This window comes from Budorcas taxicolor, chromosome 12 (assembly GCF_023091745.1).
Source record: "Budorcas taxicolor isolate Tak-1 chromosome 12, Takin1.1, whole genome shotgun sequence".
Classification (NCBI taxonomy): domain Eukaryota; kingdom Metazoa; phylum Chordata; class Mammalia; order Artiodactyla; family Bovidae; genus Budorcas; species Budorcas taxicolor.
The window spans coordinates 68,951,979-68,978,785 of NC_068921.1; the positions used below are offsets into that span (position 1 = coordinate 68,951,979).

General features: G+C 36.8%; 1 protein-coding gene across 1 annotated transcript; it reads left to right on the forward strand.

The window, feature by feature from the left end:
• Positions 1-26,246, forward strand: GPR180 (G protein-coupled receptor 180). Its single transcript, XM_052650306.1, has 9 exons — positions 1-145; positions 2,257-2,415; positions 10,003-10,203; positions 15,720-15,900; positions 16,043-16,092; positions 19,076-19,233; positions 22,931-23,122; positions 24,983-25,060; positions 26,088-26,246. Exons 1-9 carry the CDS (start codon positions 1-3, stop codon positions 26,244-26,246), a joined length of 1,323 nt encoding a protein of 440 aa, XP_052506266.1.
• Positions 26,247-26,807: the final 561 nt, after the last annotated feature.

A 26,807-nucleotide genomic window follows, 5' to 3' on the forward strand; every position in this document is an offset into this window, starting at 1 on the left:
ATGGGGGGGCTGCGGCTGCTGGCCGTGGCCCTCACCTGCTGCTGGTGGCCACCAGGCAGCCAGGGTAAGACGCTGCGGGGCAGCTTCAGTAGCGCCGCAGCCCGAGACGCTCAGGGCCAGAGCATCGGCCACTTCGAGTTCCACGGTAGGTTCGGGGCCGGGGAGAGGGAAAAAGGCGCGTGGGCCCATCCCGCGGGCCCTTCTCTCCCCTCCTCCCTTGGGGACCCTGGAGCTGGCAGCGGCAAGGCTGGGGACTTTAGCCAGCTTACGTGCGCTTCCCCTGTCGCTGGTTGTCTCCCCTACCGCGGCTTCCCGGAATCGTGGGATGCGTTTATGACCAACCCCTCTGTTGCAGCTCCCCAGATCCTCGTCAGCTCCCTCCCCCATGAGGGATTGTATCCTGCACCTAAAAGACCGTTTCCCCAATCCTCTCGTGCTGACGAATGTGCTGTTCTCTATCCTGCTGCAAGTTTCGAGATCCTTCGCTCAAAGAAGCATCGTTTATTCACTCCTGTCAGCTTGATTGTGTACACTAAGACACCGTAATTACACGTGAACATAAGTTTCAGAACTGAGATTTCCTGGGTTTTGTCCTTTTTGTTTTAGTATCAATTTGCTAAAACCTGCTTGCAGCACAGAAATTTAGGATTCCCCTCCTCACCACGTCTTATAATTGTCACAATTGTGGGAATAGTTTGGTTACTCCCCTAGCTTTACTGTGGACCACGAGGCCTAGAATGAACTTGACGGCAATGCACGTAAGAGCGTCCTGGAAGCTTCTTAATTTGTATCCTATGTGACCCTTCTAAAATGAGATTGCATTTGATTCTTCACTTCTGGTCTCCCTCAAAAATCCATAATTATTAAATGAATGAATCTGCTTTCATTCTAATTTTTGCTTCAATTGCACCCTCAAAGTTTGAATGTTTTTCTTGATACTTACTCTTAGTACTCTTAATTTGACTACTACTATATTTAAAATAATTATTTGCTTTGATGAGGTTAGGACCCTTATTTTATTTACTTATTTATTTTTTGGCTATGCCGTGTGTGGCATGCGCAAGTGATAGTAATGTCACTACGATAAATGGCACTATCTGGACAGTGTCGGAAAATGTGGCATGTATGGAAGCTATGATATGGCTTATTCATGATTTGCAAACAGGCTTAGACAGCCCAGATATTTCACTGATGGTTACCTGATAGATATAGAGGACAAACAAGTAATAAATCCAGATTTCTGAGGAAAGATTGAGGAATAGAGTGTTCCAAGTATATTAACATACACACTTTGTCTTTTTGTGTGTGTTTTTACTATTATCAGTTTTCAGTGAATTCGAATTCAGTAAAATAATAGTACCAAGACCATACTTAGGAATTGTAATTCAGAATATGATTCAAAATGTTAATAGGGGATAGAATCACTTTTAAGGATGTTGATAATTTATAATGTGATGAGTTTATGTCAGAGACTTAAATGATTTTTTGATGCACACTATGCATATAAATTTGTTTAAAATGTTTTGTCAAAGTGATAATAGTATAAAACAATAACAAGAGAATTAAAATTCTTAAGATGAAAAAACTGTCCCTTGCTTCGCTTTTCCTTACTCAGAGGGACCTTCCTTTCCCTAAAGGGACCTACTTTTTGCCATTTCTCTTCTAGGCGTTAGATGTAGTTGCGCTGTGCAACAAGGCTCATTGTATAGTTGTCTTACAACTTATATTGTTCTGAAAATTACTATGTAAAAGTCACAGATGTCAAATGTATCTGAAATTCATTTATTTAAACGTTCTTGCTATATTATACATATGGTTGCTTTTTATAGTAAAAGAATAATTAAATATTAGCATCCATGTTATATTAAAAACCAAAAGAAACTGACAGGACATTTCTAAAGATAATTTATAAACAAGTGTTAAAGGTTTGGAATGGTTGTAAAATGAGGCGAAATTCTATCACAGTGCATGTCTACCTACAGCAGATGTGGCTGTTTATTCAGTGAAAAGCAATCAGTTATCTGCTGAAGTATAAGGAAACACAGCATATTGTTTTGCATAATTAATGTGAATAATCACTTGACTTGTGTCTGAATGGGATGGTCATTCTAATATGAAGTACCTGGTTAAAATGAGATTTAAGAAAAATCGTGCTCTTTCAATTCCCATTTTGATAAATAGAGTTATTGAATTGTCCTACCATTTCAGCTCCATACAAGATCAAACAAATTGATAATTTTTGTTTTAATGTCCCAGGTGACCACGCTCTTTTGTGTGTCAGAATCAACAACATAGCAGTAGCTGTTGGAAAGGAAGCTAAACTCTACCTGTTCCAAGCCCAGGAATGGCTAAAGCTGCAGGAAGGTGGTCCTGAGTATAGCTGTAGTGAAAAGTTATCCAAAGCTCAGTTGACAAGTGAGTATTTCCCCTTTTCTTTGATCATTCTGTGTTTTTTTTTCCTCCTTAATGTTAGGAGTATAGTATTTACATATCAAGATGTTTCATGGCACAGCATACACCACACTCTGCCTAATACATTTTAAGCCAAATTTTAAGGAAACTAATCTTCTCTTTGGTCAAAAGATAGAATGACTTTTTTCCCTCTTATTCAAAATATTTGAAAAAAAATGCAGATAATTTATAAAGGTATACTTTCCTTCATTCAGACTTCTTACAGGCCACATAATTCCTACCAATATGGCAGATGTATTTTGACCCATTGGCAGCAGGGAGTGAATGATTATAAATTTGTTGAATGCTTATTATCTGGTAGCACTGAGCTAAACACTAAGCATGCATTATCTCAGTTAATTGTATAATTTACCCCAAGTGATAACTGTTTTGCAATATGCTGTTGGCATACTTGGGACCCAGTCACACGGTGCCACAGTGTGTCATTTTGGATTATCCCAGGACCACATCATTTGTAAACTGCTAGGTTCACCTCTGGAGAGGCTTTGCTTTTATTTTTCTGGTTGCCTGAATCCTTGATCTGGTCTGTTGTCTTCAACATTGTCCCATGCATCAGGGTGTTTGCCATCCAGAGTGAGTGCAGATATTTTTAAGGCAGAAATGAAGAGCCTATGCCGTGCTACCCATCCCACCCCTTGGAAGTTAACTGGTTATTAGTTAGGAATGTGGGATATCCAGGAGAAAAACTGGGAATTATCTTTCTCCCCTTTTGCCCTGTATTTCCTCTACCATGTTCTACATATTGATGAGTCTTTGAGTCTTCTTTTAGTCTAGTCAGTGAAGCACTGCTATTTCTAAACATCCGTTCTTTGTTTATTAGATAACAAGATCTTATTACAAGTTACTAACAGTGATTCTCAGTTTAGCGGTCAGTCAGCAGATGTCTGGTTCCCTCATAGCCTGAGTAGGGATGAGAGTACAGGTCCCATATCATCACTGCCTATTGTGGGGATCTCTTGTCTAGGTTTCTGAGATGACATTGATAGTCTGCTGAAGAAGCCTGAATGACTAGATTCAGATATCAAAGAGACAGTTACTTATTTACCCCAACCCTGAATTATAGAACTTATCTGGGAAATTCATACAAAAGGTCATTGTCAGTTTTCTTTGCCTTTCTACACCAATTTGCTCAGCTAAGTGTTCCACACAAGTATAAGAAGTTCTGACCGTCAGTTCCCAGTTCTCGTACTGTCTGCCACCATGCCGTCCAAACCTGGTCGTCTTCCAGTGTTTGCTGTTTGAGACACTGGCACCACCATCTGTCCAGTGAATGAGCTAGAAACCAAGGAGTCTTCCAACACTCCTCTCTTTAACCTCTCTATCCCCTTCCCGTCTAGTAAGTTTCCTCTAAATATCTCTTGAATTCATCTACTTTTCTTTATCTTACCCCCATCGTGTTATTCCAGGAGGGCATAGTCTCTTGCCTGGCCACCGCAGCTGTGTTGTTCCCTCTCTGTAACCAGAGTTACAAAAAAGCAGGTTTGATCGTCTCACCTTTACATCCTCACCACACCCTGAAATACTGCAGTGGGTTCCTACTGCGCAAGGAGAGATGACCCTCCTAACCTGATCAGGAAAGCCATCCGAGCCTGGGTGATACTAACGCCTCTAACCCCCAGCTTCATCTCACAGTACTGTCCACTTTGGCCTCATTTTGTTTGTAGTGCTGGTTTTGTTTCAGAGCTCGCCTGGGCCTTTGCACCGGCTTTTCCTCTGTTTGCTCTTCCTCTTTGACTCTTCTATCCACTAAGTTAACACTTGAGGTTTTATAGCCTGTTTCTTCCCACAGCACTTGTTATAGTTACAAGTTTATATTTATTTGGTATAAAATCAATCAGTGGGAGCAGAAGGGCTCTTTTGACCTGTTCATTCATTTATTCACAATACTTTGCATACTATGCTAGGCACTAGTGATAGTGATAAATCAAGGGACCAAAATCCTGACACTCTACCACAGCGCTTAAGGCTGCTAAGTGTATGGATCAAGTCACTGTGAGTAAATGCAAAACTGAGGTTGTGGTAAGAAGTATGAGTATTAGTTACATTATGATTGAGAGAGAGTGAGAATTTATAATCACCATCAGTCAGTCAGTTCAGTTGCTCGGTCGTGTCCGATTCTTTGCAACCCCATGAATTGCAGCACGCCAGGCCTCCCTGTCCATCACCAACTCCCGGAGTTCACTCAGACTCATGTCCATCAAGTCCGTGATGCCATCCAGCCATCTCATCCTCTGTCATCCCCTTTCCCTCCTGCCCCCAATCCCTCCTAGCATCAGTCTTTTCCAGTGAGTCAACTCTTCACATGAGGTGGCCAAAGTACTGGAGTTTCAGCTTTAGCATCATTCCTTCCAAAGAAATCCCAGGGCTGATCTCCTTTAGAATGGACTGATCGGATCTCCTTGCAGTCCAAGGGACTCTCAAGAGTCTTCTCCAACACTACAGTCCAAAAGCATCAATTCTTCAGCGCTCAGCTTTCTTCACAGTCCAACTCTCACATCCATACATGACCACTGGAAAAACTATAGCCTTGACTAGACGGACATTTGTTGGCAAAGTAATGTCTCTGCTTTTCAGTATGCTGTCTAGGTTGGTCATAACTTTTCTTCCAAGGAGTAAGCGTCTTAATTTTCATGGCTGCAGTCACCATCTGCAGTGATTTTGGAGCCCCCCAAAATAAAGTCTGACACTGTTTCCACTGTTTCCTCATCTATTTCCCATGAAGTGATGGGACCAGATGCCATGATCTTCATTTTCTGAATGTTGAGCTTTAAGCCAACTTTTTCACTCTCCTCTTTCACTTTCATCAAGAGGCTTTTGAGTTCCTCTTCACTTTCTGCCATAAGGGTGGTATCATCTGCATATCTGAGTTTATTAATACTTCTCCCGGCACTGTTGATTCCAGCTTGTGTTTCTTCCAGCCCAGCATTTCTCATGATGTACTCTGCATATAAGTTAAATAAGCAGGGTGACAGTATACAGCCTTGACATACTCCTTTTCTTATTTGGAACCAGTCTGTTTTTCCATGTCCAGTTCTAACTGTTGCTTCCTGACCTGCATACAGATTTCTCAAGAGGCATGTCAGGTGGTCTGGTATTCCCATCTCTTTCAGAATTTACCACAGTGAATTGTGATCCACACAGTCAAAGGCTTTGGCATAGTCAATAAAGCAGAAATAGATGTTTTTCTGGAACTCTCTTGCTTTTTCCATGATCCAGCGGATGTTGGCAATTTGATCTCTGGTTCCTCTGCCTTTTCTAAAACCAGCTTGAACATCTGGAAGTTCACGGTTCACATATTGCTGAAGCCTGGTTTGGAGAATTTTGAGCATTACTTTACTATAGTGCTCAGTTAAGCATTGACTAAGTATTTGTAGGGTGAATTGTCATGCAGCTTAGTGCTTGAGGGTTTTTTGGTTAGTAGGTCATTTTCTTTGTATTTGGCACCTTAAAGTCTTTTTGCTTGTCTGTTAAAAATTGATCAGACAGTTTAAAGCTTTGAGCTATAGGAATCGATTTATTTTCTTATATTACGTGGTCAATGTTATACCATATTGTATATACACTTGCAAAAACATAGTTTTTATATCAGTCGAATACCTTCAGTTACAGAACTTATGTGTATGGAGAGACTTGGTGCAGTGGAAAGACCGCTAAACTGAGAATCACTGTTAGTAACTTGTAATAAGATCTTGTTATCTTTCACCTGCACTTTACCTATCTGTGCAACAAGGAAGTTGGACTAGTTTTCTCCAAGGTTCCTAAAAATCTAAAATGCTATGACTCTAATTATGACCCTTTAGGTGGAGTTGCATGTATAGAGAGCTATAATTTATAAAACCTCTTGCTGTTGCTTCTTTTTCTATTCTCCCTTCCTCTTCCTTCTCTGTTATGTGAAGGGTATTCTTTGAAATTGGTGGAATGGAAGATCTCAGGAAACAGGAATTTTTGAGGAATAAAGATTGTTTTGTTAAATTTGAAGGTCTGAAATAAATTAAGTACTGATGGCATATATATTCCTTTCTACATATTTAATCAGTTCTTTTTCCAGTAACGAAAGCCAAGTCTTAACAATATCTGTATTCTCTAACTTTCACATATTATTTTCATGTTTATAGTATATTGTTATTTAGAAGCTTTGATGTATTGAAACAAAAAGCATATCCTTAAATTCATGACAGTGTAGTAGTATCACATATTTGAAGATAATTCCTTGTTAAAAAAATTCTCATTTCCTGACCATTAATGAGACTTTTAAGTATTAATAGCCTTTCACCTGCTTGGTGATGAGCTCATTAACTGTGCCTGATTCCTATGTAAAACCTTATTGCTGCCATGAACTATGAAAAGATTAGTAGATTTGAAAAATCTCAGTGTTGAATGTTGCTTTGATTATACGTTCTCCCTAAATTAATGTTTGAAGAATTATTTTTCAGTCTTCCTTTTTTCTCTTTCAGTAATGACATAAACCATCAGATTTTTTTAAATGGTGAAAAGTATTTTGTAGGGTTTTTTTTTTTTAGAGCAAACGAAGATATTTAAAGCACAGAAAATGAGTTTTATGCAAAAGAAATTTGCTGTCAGATAACAAGAATTAAATGTAATTTTGTATATAAAACTTTCAGTATTGTCTTTTTATATCATATGCATATACTTCCTTTTGTATATTTGGTATATTTTATTAATTGCTTAAAAGTGTTAGTATCTTATTATTTTGAGTAATTTTGTTAACAGTATTCATTTCGTTTTATAATTCTATTGGGCAATTAGCCATTCAACACCATTCTCTGCAATTCAAGTTTTGTTAATATTTGAGGTACCAATTGCATCAGCATACAATGAGCATGCTGTGCTGTAGTCTTTTGTTTCAAAAACAATGAACTTGCATTTTGTCAAGAGGCTTATTTCCTAGGCTTACTGAAAAAGGCAGCAAGACAAAAACTCAAGCCAGTGTCTGTTTATGATGTGATAATTTAAAATGAACACATAATTTAAAATGAAGCATCAAAAAGTATATTGATGAAAATATAATGGTTAAATTCTTATATTATTTTATCTAAGAGAAAAAATGGAAGTGATAAAACCTCAATACAGCAGAGCTTTTATATAGTAAGCCCAGATTATATAATTGCAAGCTGCACATTTCAAAAGCCTTATTTCTAAACTGCTTATTGATCGTATATTGAATTCTTATTGAAGGTCTTCAAATATTTAACAGAAACTTGAGTCCTTGCTACTTTCCCCTAGAAGCTGTGCCTTAAGAAAAACAATATAAATGTCAGCTAAATTAAGACAGCAAAAAAAACCCAATGCTGTGGTATTCTTAGCAAAATCATCTTGTCCCTTTTAACTACTATTAATGAAATTCCCAAATGTAAAGTTTTAAGTCCTCCACATTTGAATCCTGTCTAGATAAGTCCCTGTCTCAGTGATAAAGACAACTTACAAATGTTTTTTCCAACTTTTTATTAGGGAAACTTTCATTTATACATACAAGTTGAAAGCAGAGTACAACCAGCATCTGAATATTCTTGGCTTATGTTTAATAATGTTAATATTTTTTTACATTTGCTTTATGTTTGTGTGTGTGTGTGATTTTTGTTTTGAACCGAAATGAAAATAAGCTGTGGGTGTGTTGAGCAATTCACCATATTTCAGCAGACATCTCATAAGAGTAAGGACATTCTTCTCCATAAATATTACCATAACAATACCATCACTGCATCTAAGAAAATGAACGATTTCATAGTATCCTCTAAAATCTTTTCCATATGCAGATTTCCACAGTTATCTCAAGAAATGTCTTTTATTTATTAAAAAGTTTTGTGTTTTCACTTGAGGAAAAGGTCAAGACTAGCTGGCATGCAGTGGGGGCAGTCTGGACTTGGGAATTGGGCCCATCATAATCCTATATTTTAAGCACACTTTGTGTAGAATCAGACTCTTCACTTAGGATTTTCATATACCATCTCCTTTGCTCCTCACAAGGATTCTGAGTCAGACAGGGCAAGTGTCTTAAGTTTTCTACTGAAGAAACACTTGTAGAGAGGTTAAGTGTTGTATTTATATGATGAGTCCCAAGGTTATAAGACTTGCCCCTCTAATTCTCCTATTGTCTTTATTACACGTGGTGTTTGAGACTTCATTCTCCTACCACACTTACGGTGGTAGTGAGTTTCTCTTAGGTCAGAATCATAGTTTAGATCGAGAAGGGATCTCAGACGTCATTTAGTGTTTCTCGAAGGGAGTGCTGTTGGCATTTTGGGTAGGAACAGGTCTTTGTCATGCGAGACTATGTTGGGTTGCATGAGATTTAGCACTGCCTCGCTTCAAGTATGTTCTCAACTGCTGTGACAGCAGAACTGTCCCTATACATTGTCAAATGCTCCACAAGAGAGTGCAAGAGTTAGGCACTCAGTCGTGCCCGACTCGTTCCAGCCCCGTGGACTGTAGCCCTCCAGGCTCCCCTGCCCGTGGGGTTCTCTAGGCAAGAACACTGGAGTGGGTTGTCATTCCCTTCTCCACAAATGCTCTACAGGGGAATAGAATTACCCTGGATTGAGAACCATTGATTAGTGTAATCACTTTATTTTAAAGAAAGGAAAAGGACAACTTGTATTCAGCAACCATGCTGAGTGTATAACTTAGTGCTTGCATTGGCTCTTTGCTCTACGTATTATCTTCATTTTTTGGATGGAGAAAGTGAGTGTCATTGCTTATGTAACTTGCCCAAAGTCATATAGAAGGTAAATATTGGAGCCAAGATTCAAGCACAGGTCTGTGTGAGGCCAACAGTTTCCACCCCCCAATACATTATGTAGATCTGACCCAGTGTAACAACTCTTATATTCCTGTAATTTCTATTTTTCTGCTTTGAGTACCTTTTAAAGGAATAACCAAACAGAGATTTTGGACAATCTTTTGAAGGTGTTTGTCAGCCATAGTTTTTCGATATAATAGTTTCCAAAGTTGAATGCTCCATATTTAAATATAACACAAATAAGTAATTTCCAGAAATGTCACCATGATGGTCCATACAGCATTGTGAATGTATTTAATACAGAGCTGTACACATAAAAATGATTAAAATGATAACTTTTGTGTTGTAGACATTTTACCACTGCAACAAAAAATTTTTTAGTATTGCTCACTTACTTGAAAACTTCGGAAATATTTAATTGAAATTCAGGATTTCAATGAAACCTTTCTAGTCATTTGTGGTATTTCATAGAACTTTTCTTATATTGGAGTATAACCGATTAACAATGTTGTGATATTTTCAGGTGCACAGCAGAATGACTCAGTGTACATATTTTCATAGAACTTTTATAGTGATTCCTTTGGTTGGTTAAATACAATATTTTTACCTACTTTTTGACTTACAAAACTTACTCCAATATACATCAGGATTTGGACTGCTGAGGCAATAAGAACTAAACAAAAGAATTCTAATTTCAAATTGATTGTGTGACTAAAACAATGAATACATTTGAGAGTTTTGCTTTGAAAGTGCTATTTTTTTTTTCTTTGAAGTGGCCATGAATCAGACGGAACATAACCTGACAGTGTCCCAGATTCCTTATCCACAAAAGTGGCACGTGTTCTATGCAGATAAGTACACATGCAGAGAGGGCAATGAGGATTCTCAGGTGGAAGATATCCCATTTGAAATGATGTTACTAAACCCGGATGCTGAAGGGAACCCGTTTGATCATTTCAGTGCTGGAGAATCTGGTAAGAATATGTATTTAGATATCCTAAGTGTAGAAAAAGATTTATGCCCAAGAATCTTCATGTTGTGTTATTCGAATACTGAAAAATTAAAAACAACTTGTGTCCAACAGTAGAGAAATGGTTAAATAAACCTTCTTATAGAATTGTAACAGCTGTACTATTAAGTTTAAAAGCAGAACTGGAAATTTTATGTTGTATGATTTCAATTATGTTACAAAATGCAGAGAATCAACAAAGAAGTACAAAAATATGAACAGATTGTTTCCATACTTTGGCTATTAGGATTATGGATAGTTTATAGTTTCTGCATTCTAAAATCTGTTTTTATGATAAGCTAGCTTAATTTTTATGAACAGAAGAATGTTGATAAACTGAGCAGTCTAAATTGGCAACCCAGTGATTAAGTAGGATAGAAACTCCATTACTTCATATAGCTGTCCTTCACTAGGGTATTTGAATATTCTTAGGAGTTGCCTTCTTTGGAGCTTGCATCCATTTTAGGAATGATCAAAATTGATGAAGTTTTCTGAAACCAAATCTACTCCCATAAAATATTTCATCAGAATTTTAGGTTGACAGAATTTGAAGTTCTGACTCAGTTCTTAGTCCTGACTCAGTTCTTAGTCCTGACTCCTTCTGGTCTATCTCCTCCTGTGACTGATTTTGATTTGATACTTAAACAGTGTGTTTAAAATCTGTCTTTGTTTTGCTCAAGTGGGGAATGTTACTTTGGTCATGTCACCAAGAGTATTTAAATGAAGGGGAAAAAAAATCTCACTATAATATGGATTTCCATTAAGTATGGGATTCTTTGCAAGGCTATTATGTGGGGATTGATTTTTAAAAGGTGCCGTAAGTACTCAAAAGTATTCATTGCTAGGTAGCTGGTGTAACTTCCAAGGATCTCATCATTTCTTTCTTTAAATATCTAGATACCTTAAAATCTGAATAATTCTACATTGAGGGATTAATTCATTAATTCTCAACCCACCGCTGTGGGTTGTATCTGGAGAGCTTAGGGAAAAATATAGATGTCTGCCCCCAGAGACTGAGATAGACTTGATTTTGGAGTGGAAGTGAGGCATTTAGCTAATTCTACTGTGCAAACCCACTTATCTAGAAGTCCATAGTCCATGCTGTTTTAGAAATGTGTTGGTTTTAACATAAAGCCTGCAGAAGGATTCTTCCTGGTCTGTAGCCTCAGGTATAGAATTTGTTTCCAGGGAATAATTAGGTTCAGTTTAGAAACTTTTCGTCATTTGACTAATTTTCTGCCCTGAGTAGAGAAAATTGATTTGCTATGCTTTTTACTCAGAATAGACTGTTAAACCATGTATCTTAGAGGTTCAAATTAGAATAACCTGATGCAAAAAGCTGCAATTAATGTTACATGTTACTCTGATTAAATTTTATAGTTTCCTTTCAAACCAATTAGGTATTTTATGTATCTACCAGACTTCAATTACTCCTATATTTTACAGACATAGGAACTTAGGGGTTTTTTTGAATATTGACTAAGGCAAGTTTGATGCTATTTGACAAAACACTACATAGGAATATCATGCCTCAAGGTAGAATAAAATAAAATCGCCTCTTAAAAAATTAGAATCCTTGTTAATTACTTGTAGTTGGTAGAAACCAAAATCGCCTCTTAAAAAATTAGAATCGTTGTTAATTACTTGTAGTTGGTAGAGACCAAAAGTTGCACAGAATCCTGAGAGTTAAAGCATCATTGTCTAAAGTAGACTTGATTTTTCTTAGAATAATATTACATGCTCTTCCACATCTGCCATCTCACTGTCTTTAAGACTTCAGATATGTTTATTATTTTCTCTTGTTCCTTTTTTCCTCTCTGTTATCGATCTTACTTTTAGCTCTGTAACTTTAATGGAAAACTCTACTGCAAGTAGTATAGACAATAAGGAAATTAATTCTCTTACATAATGATAACATCTGCAATTTCTTCAAGGCAGTTTATTTAGCATTTCTCTACCTCAAATCCTCTGACTGTCAGCTTTGTCAGCTCCCTCATATTCACGGTTAACTGCAGTTATCTGGTCCTTGTATCTAGACAATGGCCAAATTCAGTGTCTCTTTGTTAAGAGCAAGGAAACTTTTCCCAGAAGGTCCCTCATCACATTTCATTGGCCAGAACTCTACACATGACCTTGTTATCTAACATGGTAAGAGAAATGTTAAGTGAAGGTATCAGAAAGGAGACAAAGGCAAACCAACAAGTCAAAGGGTTAGGGTTAGGCGTACATCTTTAGGCAAAGAGAGTATTGGAATTTCTCTAATTGGTTTAGACTCATCAGGAGGTGTCTTGAGACACCTGCGGGTGGGATGGACCTTGGGTTCTGAGACCACAGACATCACTGGTAGGCCAGACTGTTCCAGGGGTTGCCCCATGACCTGTTGACTCCCTCCCTCTCTTACCCTCTTTTCTCCCATCTCCCATCATTTAGCCGGAGGTAAATTTTTTTAAAGCTGTCCTAAAAGTTTTCTTCCCGGTGAATTTTGCTAATGCTTCTTCCCATTAAGTTTGCCTTAAAATCTACTCATTCCCTTATAAGCCTTTGTCACCCATTGCATGGTGATTTAAGAGTGTTTTTCTTCTTTTGTGTATAGGCAAGACTTAATACCTAGTATCCACTTGTTTTAAAATTAGATTTTAGTTTCAAGGTGAACATAGATTGCTTTCCTCTGAGGGATGTTGGCAGAACAAAGTAAAGTTGAAGAGGAAAGAAACAGACTTTTTTCGTAGAGGTGGTTTGTTTAAAAGAACCCTGGGTGCAAAAGCAGGGTTTTATCTTTAAAGAATCAGAGTCAAGGTAAATAATTTATGCAGAATGCAATGAGCAAAGTATAGGACAAATGTCCTTGTTCAAGTTACTTAATATATTATCTCAATGAAGTAATTTGGTTACAGTGTTAGCTTTTTATGGAAAATACATTTAGTCTTTTCTGAATAATCTGAAAACATTTTTTGCTAGTGACATATGTCTTATTTTCAAAAGTCCTTTCCTCTATTATTCTGGTTGCAGTTGTTGTTTAGTCTGAGTCATGTCCAACTCTTTGTGACCCTGTGGACTGCAGCCCACCAGTCCATGTTTCTCAGGCAAGATTTCCCATTCTTGCCTGGGAAACCCCATGGGATTCCCCAGGCAAGACTGCTGGAGTGGGTTGCCATTTCCTTCTCCGGGCATCTTCCCGACCCAGGGATTGAACTTGTGTCTCCTGCTTGGCAGGCAGATTCTTTGCCACTGAGCCACTTGGGAGGCTCACTATTCTGGTTACTCAATAAATAGTCTGAGAATGTTCTTTTTCTAGTGCATTTCTAACCTAACAGAGCCTGGAACCTTAACTTGTAATGAATATTCTGTAAAGTATTATAAATAAATAAAAACTTAAGTAAAATACCATGTTTCTTTATACTAAGAAGGAAAGACAAAAACAGATTCAGAACACGGGATAGCATCAAGACTTTTACTGACCCACAGTTATAATGGTGTGCTTAGTTGCTCAGTCGTGTCTGACTATTTGCAACCCCATGGACTGTAGCCCACCAGGCTCCTCTGTCCATGGGAATTCTCCAGGCAAGAACACTGGATGGGTTGCCATGCCCTCCAGGGGATCGTCCCAACCCAGGGATCAAACCCAGGTCTCCCGCATTGCAAGTGGATTCTTTACCAACTGAGCTACCAGGGAAGCCCACAGTTACATGTTTAGCTTATTTTCTGCCTTGTTCTATTACTCTAACAATCGCAGGCTTATGGTCCTATTATTTCTAAAACTAGAATACTCTACTTCTCTGTCAGGAATTTTAAAAGAACATACACCCATTCTGTTATTTGAAGTTCCTGAAGTCTGAACGTGCTTTCTCACCTGTACTAGGGAAGTGGACGAACAGCGTTCATGTACGAAGAGCAGGAGAGACACCCAGTGGCTGAAAGACTTTCTGTTTTCTCCTAACCATGGCTAAAACATGACTGAGATTGAACTGTTTATTGAGTATTTTTCCTACTATTTGTATCTCCTGAATTACTTTTCCAAAATGATTTTCCATATAATGGAAATATTTCCTTCTATTGTTTGAAGTTTATCCCACATGGGAAATTGGAGCACGTTCAGGGGTCACAGCTGGATGAAAGTGAGTGCAGTTTAGACTATTCATTCACAGATTCAATAGAGACAGCTGTCTACATAGCCACTGTCACGGTGTCCAGTGTTATTTAGATAGAATATAAAAGCCCTAATGTTTGGGACTAACTTTCAGTGTAACAGAGTATATGTAAACTGTTAAACTCAGAGCTTGCCCTGGTTTGTTATAAAAATTTTCTGAAAGTTCTGAAAGACAAAGACACAGTCAAAAGATTCCACTTCATGCAGAAAAGCGAGTGTTTATCTTGAGAATGTGTGCAGACCATCCTGAAAAGTTGCTGGTAGAAACTAGAGGTCACTAAATGCCTAGCACCATTTAAAAAGTTCTGCACATTTACTTTGTTCTTGTCTTTACCAGCCAACTCCCTTTGCTCATTCAAAATTTCTGCTCACTCAGAATCTTTATTTGAGTATGGCCTGGCTTGACGCCTGTGACCTGCCCTAGCATCAGTTCTTTCCAACTTAAGTTTTTCTTGCTTCATCCTTTCTGTGTTTTGTGGTTTAATGTCCCAAGAGAACATGCTTAGCCTCTTACCTTTGAGAACCAAGTGATGCTATTGCCCAATGACTAGTCTTTGGATTGGTAGCCATTTGGTCAGGTGTTTTAGTTTCAGTCGCCTGTGGAGTGGAATCACGTGGTCTCCATAGGTTTTCCTCTTTGACAGAACGAAAGCCCTTTCCTTCAGAAGGAGGCTCTGGTCATGACACATACTGTGACCCTTTGTCCTAGTGGGAATTTAAGGCTTCCATCCATCCCAGAGCTGTGGCTCTCAGGCTTTAGCTGCATCAGAGTCACTGAAGGACTTTTTCAAACCCAGAGTGCTGGTCCCCACTCCAAGGGTCTCTGAGACCCTAGATGCAGGATGAGTCCAAAAATGTGCATTTCCAACTAGGTCCCTAGTGCTGGTGCTGCTGCTGGCCCAGGGCTCACACTTCGAGAAGCATGGTCAGGGTGTGTAAACTATTATTGACTGACTAAGTCTATTTTTAAATGTCTTACAGAAGAAACCCATTTTGGGGGTAAGAAACATATGTAACTGAATGTTGAAATCATTGTTTTTTCAAACAAAACTATTATTTTGTGGTTAGTCTGTGGGCTTATTTCCTGACCAGTAGTTTTTTTTTTTTTTTTTTTTTTAATAGATTGACCTTAGTTTAAGCTGTGCTCTCAGAGTTAAGGCTTTATTCCAGAGTAGAAGATTATTTAAGTTTCAACGGGTTTTCCTTTTTTTCTCTTGCAAAAGTAAATAAAGGCTATGATTCCAATTAAAAGACAAGTTCTGAAAATATGTTGATGGGAAGATTTGAAAGCAACCCAACACTGTAACTGGCTTGTTCCTTTCTTCTCTTCACAGGGTTACATGAGTTCTTTTTCCTCCTAGTCCTAGTGTACTTTGTGATTGCTTGCATTTATGCTCAGTCATTGTGGCAGGCTATTAAGAAAGGAGGACCCATGCACATGGTTTTAAAGGTTCTGACAACTGCATTGCTGTTACAAGCTGGTTCAGCTTTCGCTAATTACATTCATTTCTCCAGGTAACTCAAAACCATTAAAACTGTGTTCATCATTGTGTCTAATTAGTCATAATTAGTCCACCAAAGTTATATTTGCTTTGATTATGAATAATTTTGTTCACATTTGTAATTTATGCTAATATTCTCCTCTTCAATTCCTCAGTTACTCCAAAGATGGAATAGGGGTACCTTTTATGGGAAGTTTGGCAGAATGTGAGTATCTTACTAAGCATTTCTTTAAAATATAAACTTGCTATCTGCTTCTTGTATGTTTTCCTTTTTCATCACTTATTTTCTGTCATAATACAGTTCTTTTTTTTTTTTTTTAATCTGAGGTTGATTAGATTTGGCTCAACTGGAAATAAGATTACAGATTTAGTTTCCACATAACCTGTTTAGTTTCTGTAGGGATAGATAATGTGTTTAGCTATTCATTGTCTTTAGAGCATATTTATGCCCTTTCTGTCATTTTTACCCTCAATAAAGACTCAGTGAAGTAGGTATGCTAATCCCTATTTTGCAGATAAAGAATCTGGGCTCAGTGACAGAAAATACATTTACAAATGTCAGTCATCTGGTAGATGGTAGAGCCAAGACTTAGACCTAATTTTCTGACCACAAAGCTAAAGATTTTTTTTCCCTTTTATCATCCCTTTTTTGACTTTTTCTCTGTATTTCTAACCTGGAGCCATAGAATAAACCTATAATTGAGCTGACTTCTGAGCTTTGTTCTTTGATTTATAAGAGGAACTCGTATGAGGTAATTTTTCAATTAAGCATGATGGTGAAAAAATAAAATTTCCTATAATCATAACTTTTAAAAGAGAACTTCAGAGGTACATCAGGTCATATGTCATTCTCAGTTCTGAAAAACAAGTTAAGATTTGCTCTAAAAAAGCAGGTCCTGAATACACAACCATTGTAGGATTTACTTTCCTTATATTTTCCATGTTTCTCTTCTAGTCTCCTCACTCTTTAATAGGGTGTCTTACAGTAATCTCTGTAATCATCTCAGGACCCGCTTGTCCTGATGCTGCCTATTTTAAGATTCTAAAACTTCTATAACTTCTCCTTTTCCTTGTGAAGAGGATGTATATACTGTTACCTCTTGGGCATGACCAAAGGTTGATTCTCTTTCTTTTGATGTTACCAGAACCCTTCTTTGTCCCCCTGTTTTCTCATAGATGACTCAGGATGTTTATAATAGAGTCCTAGAGTTTTAAAGCTGGACAGAACATAGAAATAATTTAGCTCATGCATTTTAGATGAGGAAATTGTGGTCCAGAGAGGCAAAGCATACAGAGGCCCATCAGTAGCAAAGCTATTACTAAAATGAAGGACTTTTGAAATTTTACTGTAGACAAAACAGTTTCAGGCTGTCTGGCATCTTCATGGTAGGGTAAAAGCAAAAGTCTTTTTTAAAAAAACGACAGTAAATCAACATTGCTCATTTTTGGTAGTTCTGACAACAGGTTCATTAAATGATAAAATTTCTTTTTAAAAAAATTTTTGGCTGCACCACATGGCATGTGGGATCTAATTAATAGTTCCCAGACCAGGGATCAAACCTCTGCCCCCTGCAGTGGAAGTGCGGAGTCTTAACCACAAGACCAGCCCCTAAAATTTCAAGATTTTTAATTAAATTCCACAGGATGGGGTTTTTGTGTGATCTGTGTAGTTTGTCTATAATTAGTTACTTTTCCAAGAACAGATACACCGTGTTCTGCCTATCATCACAGTTACAGTATATTATGTCAATATGTGCATTAGTTAGTACACACAGAAATGAACCAGAAAATCAATGTACCCCCCACACCCTGTATTTGTAAAAACAAATAGCAAAAGCTAAGTAGCAACTTATGTAGGTATATTCCTTTGGCTGACTTCTTTAAGTAACTGAGTATGTATTTTTAAAATGCTTAATAAAAATAATTAGCAGCACAGTCATTTAAAATCTGTGGTGAAAATAAATTATCCTTGATCTGAAAGGCCATGATGTTTCTCATATTATTGAAATGTGGTGACAGTTCATTATTAGAATTCACTATTACAGATAAATAAGCCTAAATGTAAAGTATCTAGTTTTAATTGGGGTTAGGGTTAGAAAAATGTGTCAAAATAAATCTGAGAAGATCTATTATTAATAGGTTTTTGGCTTGTGACTTTTAATATAAGTATTATACTACAACTAGTTTTATCTGTTTCTCTAAGAATATCTTTGTATAAAAGAAGTAGAAGTTGTAGACATCAAGGTCATAAATGGCAATTTGAAGGAAGTTTTATTTTGTTAAATTGTGATCAAATGTTTATTCCAAAATCCATATCAAAATACAATTTGATGAAAGGTTATAATTTTTTAAAAAAATCAATAAATAGAACTTCTGAAATAAATAAGTGGAGGTAAACGACTGATGGTTGTTTACCAGTAGCGCTGAACTGGACGCGGGCAGTTTTGTTGCGTCCTTTCCACAGCAGCAGACTGCCCCTGAAGTGTGAGTGATGGCCGCCTGGTGGCGCTTCACGCTAATGCATGGAGCACTTCATCTGCCTTCAGGACTCAGACACTAAGGCCAGCATAATTGGACGTCACAGAAGCTCTGCGTTTCTTTATCGTCATGCGATTTCTTACTAATAGTTTTAGAAACTATTCTTCACATTGTGATTCAGCCATCAAAAAAACATTAACAACCCAGAAATATGTAGTGTTCTCCACACTGCAGAAGTTATATTTTAAATGTGTTTTCATAAGTAGTGAGTTATAGATTGTAGTTAGAAAAACTAAGAAAAATAAGGAATACAAACAGATTTAAAGCTGGCCTTAAAAATATGTACAGGTACATATATATTTTTAAAAATAGGAGTTTTGCCATTGTGTTAGCTATTTTCAGAAATGTTTACAAATTTAATGGCAGAATTTTAATTCTTTAGATTTATTATTGAATTTCGGTAGTTTCTTTTTGAAAGTGCCTGTCTTTTGTGCTCAATAAAGTAATTATGTTCTCAATGCAAAAAGGATAAAATTTGGGAATTCCCTGGCGGTCCTGTGGTTAGGACTCTGAGCTTTCACTGCCCAGAGTGTGGGTTCATTCTTCAGTTGGGGAACTAAGATCCCACAAACTGTGTGGCATGGCCACAAAAAAAAAAGATTTGTTGTATTGCAAAAGCTCAGCTGACTTTGGTTTTCATTTCCCATTAGTTTTTGACATCGCTTCCCAAATTCAAATGCTGTACCTACTTCTGAGTCTGTGCATGGGTTGGACAATAGTCAGAATGAAGAAGTCTCAGAGCAGACCTCTCCAGTGGGACTCTACTCCTGCATCCACTGGGATTGCCGTATTCATGGTCATAACACAGGTGAGCAGTGAAGCCAAATATTTCTGTTCTAAAAATGCAGACTTGAACACCTCTCCTGTTAAAATTGAACCCCGGGACCCATGAGAAATTTGTGTTGTTTTATACTATGAGTTTAAAATGTGATAGATCATAAGTGAAGTAAGTCAGAAAGAGAAAGACAGACACTATACAGTATCACTTACATGTGGAATCTAAAATTGACACAAGTGAAATTATCTATGAAGCAGAGTTTGTTCTCAGACATAGAAAACAAATTTATGGTTACCAAAGGGAAAAGAGGGTGGAGGAGGGATAAATTAGGAGCTTGGAATTAGCAGATACACAGTGTTATGTATTAAATAGATAAACAGCAAGGTCCTACTGTATAGCACTGGGAACTGTATTCACAATCCTATAATAAACCACAATGGAAAAGAATATGAGAAAGAGTATGTACATATGTGTAACTGAATCACTTTGTTGTACATCGGAAACTAAGACAACATTGTAAATCACTTACAGTTCAATTTTTTAAAAACATGGAAAAAAAGAGTGATGGATCAAATAACCTGTTAATTTTCTGAGTGCTAGTATATGTAGATTGTAAAATTTCATTGTAGTTTACCTGAATCTGAGCTTCCTATCAGTGTATTTAAGCACAGTATGTTTAATATTCAGTTAGATTCTCATTTTCTAATTAAGAGCTTTCTTTCATATTTTCTAACACTTTGTAAGTACTCAGTATTAAATCAGTCAATTAAAGAATCTTGGATTCATTCATTGGCAGGAATCTACTTTATACATGAAAGAATTCAAGTGAATATCAGATTAAAGAAAAAACCAAAATGTAGAATAAAAAAGAAGGGGATCTTGTTTTTGAACGCAAATAACACCCAAAACAAATTTGGTCTCTTAGAAGGGTCCTCTCTGCTCTTGCTTTGTTTTCCTCTGTTGTGATATGTAGACATTCTAGGATCTCTGTATGCTTATATGCAATGGATTTATAAAAATTTAGATGAAAGATATAAACATAAAAATTTGTACTGGATTTGTGACCAGTATAAGTTACAGATGAAAATGAAATATACGCTTGGGTTCTATTAGGACATCATAATTTGTTTTAATGCATTAAATAGATTGAAAAGCTCAGTAGTGGAGGGTAAAGCCTGCGCTTTATCCATGTCTATACCTCTAGTACTGTAAGTACCAAGTGATGGTCTATTGAATTTACATGATTGATTTAGAAAGGGACCACATCATAGGTGTTTATACCTGAAAAGAAGATAATGCCAGCAAGGGAGAGCTAATGAGAAAGAACTGAATTGGAGGTGATTAAAGTAAGGACAAGATCCTACCAACTTAACATTTCTGATCCAGGGTTTATGGAGAGTAATGTTACATCAAGTTCAAGTCTCATTTCTCAGTAGCCTTTTTTAAAAACTGAATTTTCATTATTTCATTGTAATTTAAATTCATTATCATAAACATACAAATTGAGATTATAACTCTACCTTAGACTTTCTGTGAACATTTGTGAAGACTGTGTTAGACATGGCACTGTTCCTCAACAACAGCCAGACTAGGAGGATGAGACAGGCAAACAGAGATCATGTAAATATGTATATCATATTCCACAGGTCACACATTAGCATATGTATGTGAAAATACGGGACTGCTGAATTTAGTTGCTTCAGTTGTGTCTGACTTTACGACCCCATGAACTGTAGCCCACCAGGCTTCTCTGTCCGTGGGCATTCCAGGCAAGAATACTGGAGTGGGTTGCTATGCCCTCCTCCAGAGGATCTTCGCAACCCAGAGATTGAACTCAGGTCTCCCACATTGCAGGCGGATTCTTTACTGCCTAAGCCACCAGGAAAGCATTTGTGAACAATGTGTTAGACATGGCACTAATCCTCAACAACAGCCAGGCTAGGTGGACAAGACAGGCAAAGAGAGATCACGTAAATATGTACACTGTATTTTACAGATCAAGCCTTAGCATACATATGTGAAAATATGAGCATATGAATATGTAAAAATGTGAATCATGGGAAATGTTTATTTTTTTCTGCTTTGTTGGATTATAATTGAAAACCAGAAATTGTATAGATTTAAGCTACATAAGTTGATGTTTTGATATATATACATTTTGAAATGATCACCAAAACCTAGCCAGTTAATATCCATCACCTCATATAGCAGGAGATAATAGTTCTGTGATAGCACTTTTTTGTGGTAAAAAATCAAGTTTAGAAATGCATGTTGAGGAATCAGATGGGTATAATTTGGTGGGGTAGAGGAATAACTCAGTGCAAAAAAGATCGAGTATTTGGTCCAAGAAGGAAATTCATCTGTGCAAGAGGAAAAAGGAGTTCACCTAGCAAGTACATAGCAGGAGTAAAATTAGGGTGGAAGATTCAAGAATGAGGAAAGGAGGTGGTTGCTGGTAAACCCATAAAGCCTAAAATCAGATTTAGTAATGGAGTTTTCATCTAAATCCTTTGGAAGCCACTGAAGACTCAATTCTGAGGGCTGAGTTGGTAAATGAATGGAGCACAGAGGACCAATGACTTGTGTGATGGTAAAAATTATCATAATTTAACTGATTGATATTTAGTAAAGATGGAGGGAATGTGGGTGCTGATTTCTACTGAATAGCACCAAACAGAACAGCTTAATCAGGAACTTGCTGAGCTTTTCACTGGTGTAGTAACCACAGGGGGGAAAAGGTGAACAAACACATAAGGAAAGTAACTCTGCCCTGGGCGCCATAGTGAAGTGAAGTCGCTCAGTCGTGTCCGACTCTTTGCGACCCCATGGACTGTAGCCTACCAGGCTCCTCTGTCCATGGGATTTTCCAGGCAATAGTACTGGAGTGGATTGCCGTTTCCTTCTCCATGGGATCTTCCCGACCCAGGGATCAAACCCAGGTCTCCTGCATTGTAGACAGACGCTTTACCGTTTGAGCCACCAGGGAATTAAAAATCCACTCTCCTTGGGACTTCCTTGGTGGTCCAGTGGCTAGCACTTACCTTCCAATGCCAGGAGTCCGCCTTCAATCCCTGGTCATAGAGCTAAGATCCCATGTGCCTCTTGGCAGAAAAATCAAAATACAGAGCAGAAACAGTATTGTAACAAGTTCAGTAAAGACTTTAAAAATGGTCCACATCAAAAAAAAAAAATCTTAAAAAAATCTACTCTCCTTTAACCAGAGAGGTTAACGTGGAAAAAGAGAGTGAAATCAACAATTCAGACTTGCTAGTTTGTAGATTATAAAAGATACTGAGATATTTGAAACTTTATCCTGAGATAACAGGCTTGAATGCAGAACAGTTTGATTCATAATAAGGTGTTAAAGTAAGAAAGAGATTGATTTAGAAGAAATTTTGTGCTTACTCTGTTCCTCTTTTCAACTTATTTTCATCATAAGAGATGTGTTACTTGAATCGTGCTAGCAGTAGTATTTTTTATCTCTGATGCATGGTCTCATTTGATAACAAGCCCCTTCCTCCAGCTTAGGGATGTCAGTGAGGGGAAAAACTGCCCATACTTCATCAATACCTTATATAGTTAGATAAATCTTAAAACCTCTTAGGAATGAATGTACTGTTTCGGGGGATATATAAAAGAGTTGAGTAAAGTACTTTATTGTAAATAGATAAGACTTTTTTCTCTAAAAATATGTATTTATTATTATTTATTATTTTTTTTTTTGCAGAGTATTTTGCTACTTTGGGAACAGTTTGAAGAAACCAGTTCTCACAGTCACCATTCGCACCACAGCTTAGCAGGGATCCTTCTTATCGTTTTAAGAATTTGCCTAGCATTGTCCTTAGGCTGTGGACTCTACCAAATCATCACATCGGAGAGAAGTACACTCAAAAGGGAGTTCTACATCACCTTTGCCAAAGTATGGGTTTGCTTAGAAAATGACTTCTTTGCATTGTCGACTTTATTCTGCATTACTGGGAAGTTAGTATGCAACCCTATGCTAATACTTCGTAAACTTCTATTATGTGCCAGGCACCACTCTTAAGCCCTTTATGTGCTTCAGCTCATTTAATCTTCACAATTCATGAGCTGCAGATGATACTATCCCCATGTTACAGAGCCCATGGAACAGTAGTTTCCATGTAATCTTTGGCAGGACAGTTTTGCTTGAATGGTAATTTCTCCATCAATAGGGATTTTACATTCTTTTCTATAGTATTTTTTTTAATAAAAAAATAGATTGCTGTTTGCATTTCTCAAAAAAGCAGTTTTTAATTGACTATGAACTGTTTACTCCCAGAATGATGCAATGTTTTATAATGAACCATGAAGAGCCATCCTTCAGGGTAAGCAGAGGGAGCCAGGAGCCTGAGTACATGCTACACTTAAGCCATTTTGTGGCATCCATACGAGATCATGTTGACTTCATCCCCCCTTTCCATGTCCTTCCTATGCCAGTGAGAGCTAAAGGCAGATCGATTTTTTTTTTCTGTACCCATTTAATAAAGGAAAAGATCAGGAGAGAGGCTGGGGCAGTCACGTTACAGAAGCCTCCCTCCCTGAAAAGTAATGCTTTTGGTATACAGATGGAGAGAATCCATAACCCATCCTCTTGGCAACTCTAAACCGCATTCTGACAAGCTGTTTGGTCACCCACCCTAGTCCACAGTCTCAGAAGAGTGAGGCTGCTATGGACAGAGGGCCAGGACTCCTTTATTCCTGATGTGGAGCTTTGTCAAGCTGCTGCCACAGGCCTCTTGTGTATCCAACAGGCAAGGATATGCCTTTCACTTTGGAATTCTTCACAGATACAGTAGTGCCTGTTGTCTGAAACGTTAGTATGTACTTCAGTTGTATAAAAACTAAAATTTTTATTTTCAATGTTTTAAACAGTATCAAAATTTTTCTTAAACTGAAATTTTTATTTTTATATGTTTTCATACAACTATTTGAATAGGTTCAGACATCCAGAAGCATTTAAAGAGTAGCAAACACATTCTCACCTCTCTCCCATCTATGCAGTTATCACCTCCTTACATAATCACGACTATTAGTTCCTAATTTATTTTTCAGAGAATTAAAAATATATGTTATTAAATATTTTATATTTTCCTTTGCATTTATACAGATAGTAACATACTAAACACATATTTATACATCTTGTTTATTTTTCTTACAACATCAAGGTACTAACCATGTCAAGAGCTAGTAGTATTAATTTATTATTTCAAATTTAATTTTGGAAAAGGATATTTTGCCATGTTCTAGGAAAAATAGAAAATAGATATTTGAAAATAAAAGTGTTAAAAAGTTTCCCATTCCTACTTTCCTAATTCCAGGATCTTTTGTACTAAATCTCAAACAAGTAGCCACTGTTAATCACTTTTTTGTGTTATTCTTACAGAATTTCATGTATGTATATGAAACTATGAATGAATATTCTTATGTCTTTTATAGAAATATTGCACATTTGTACCTCGCTTTTCTCAATTATTGATTTGTTACTTGTTTAAACATGTTCATAGTATATCAAAATGTGTATATGTGAAAGGTGGAAGATTTTAAATACTTCTAAAAAAACCATCCATTTGATTAGAAACAAAGTATCATTGTCACAACAATAGCAAACTTATTTCTATCTTTTGTTGCAGTTTCTACTGTACAGGCCAATTGAGATCAATGAAGACCTCCTAAATAGGCTAGTAATGTTTTCTGTCTGGTACATTATGAAAACAGAGGCACAGCTGCGCTTATTCAACATATTTTTCATTTGTTTCAGGGCTGCATCTTGTGGTTTTTGTGCCATCCAGGTCTTGTGTGCATTTCTGTCATTTTTGATGACTACCAAAGAGATAAGGTAAATAATATACGTGATCAAATAGTTTTATTTCTAGTCTTTATTGGGAAATTAAGTAGGAAAAACCTATTTGTCCACTCAGTAGTTTCTTTGGATTCTGTGAAATAAAACTTGGAAACAAAATATTAAACCAGTGAGTATTTCAATTTAGTTTATAAGCAAAATGATGGAAAAATAGCTTTTGTTATTCCTATTTTAACCTATCTCATAGTACTATTTTATAAATTAACTTGTAGAATATACAAACGCAGCTTTGTTAAGAAAATTGATTAAAAATATTCACTGCATAATGGTAAATATCAAGATTGCTTTTAAAAAAAATCAGTCTAGTTGGTTTAACACCCTGCCAACTGGAGTACCATGCTCAAGTATGTCACATTTTGGTTGCATTGATACCTAACATCTTAGGTGAATGACTCCATCATTTCAAAGTGGAGTTCTGCCAGGAGCTCTTTACAAGCAATGCCATATGTGCTTAAACACAGAAAACACAGAAGTGTTTCTTGACCCTGAGGTATCTACAGAGGGTAAATAGGTAGGAAGTTAGTCTACAAAGACAGAGAAGCGACCTGAGAATTTCTGAAAGGGCTTTTAGAGTACTTGTCAAGATTCAGGTCGGGGCATCCTTTATTCCTGTTACTAGATTAGCCAGGAGCCTGATTTTTCTTATTACTTTCTTATTACTTACTACTTTCTTCAGTGCATGCACCCTGAGGAGAGAATGGTTTCATAAATTATTTTTTTGTGTCTTATTGTGACATCTATAAACTGCTAAAAGAGTTTTACTTTTGAACAATTAAAGTCCTGAACATTAGTTGTATTTTTCTATTGAAAATTTCTTTTTAAAAATTTACCCTTAGTAAAGATGGGGAAGATATAATTTTTTATTTATATATATTTATTTAAAGTATATAGAAGTTTATGTGTGATGTTTATGTATGTATAAAGTATATATAGGTTCATGATAAATTGAATACAGTTTCTCTGTTTTGCATGCAGTAAAGCATTCCCTTTCTTTTCTTTTCAGGTCATTACAATAGGTGTTATCCTTTGCCAGTCTGTTGCCATGGTCATTCTCTACAGACTCTTTCTGTCCCACAGTCTGTTCTGGGAAGTTTCTTCACTTTCCTCAGTAACACTACCACTGACCATATCATCTGGACACAAAACTCGGCCTCACTTCTGATACTTGCTTTTCTCTAAGGAAAAGTGAATTGATTCACCAGAGTGCAATAAGGATCCAAATACAGTGACTTTTTTTTCATACTTGTGGTATGAAAAATTGAACAGAGAAAGCAGAGCATGTTATATATATATAACTGCATTTAAGCAGTACCAAACTGAAAACTGAAAAAAAGGTAACAAATGTTTTGAAATATACTTAATAAACTTTCAAGAAAGAGCATTGTTATAAGGTGATTTATGCAGTTTCCATATGGAAATAAAGCTGAAAAGAATTGTTTGATATTTTTATAAGAGACTCACCACTTACAATGCCTCATCCTACATCAGTAGTTAACTCAGGTTTGATAGTCCAAAAAAAGTGATCAGTTCAATGATTACTTACTTATATGTAACTAAACTAAGTCCACTTATGAAATCAGTGTAATACACTGGTTAAAAACTGCTTCTTTCTATGCTTTAAGAAAAATGCATTTCATATTGGAGTTTAAAGATATTGAAAATTAAGTTACTTCAGAAAATTAATATAAAATATATTTGTAGTTAAGTGAATAAGCTTTTGTTT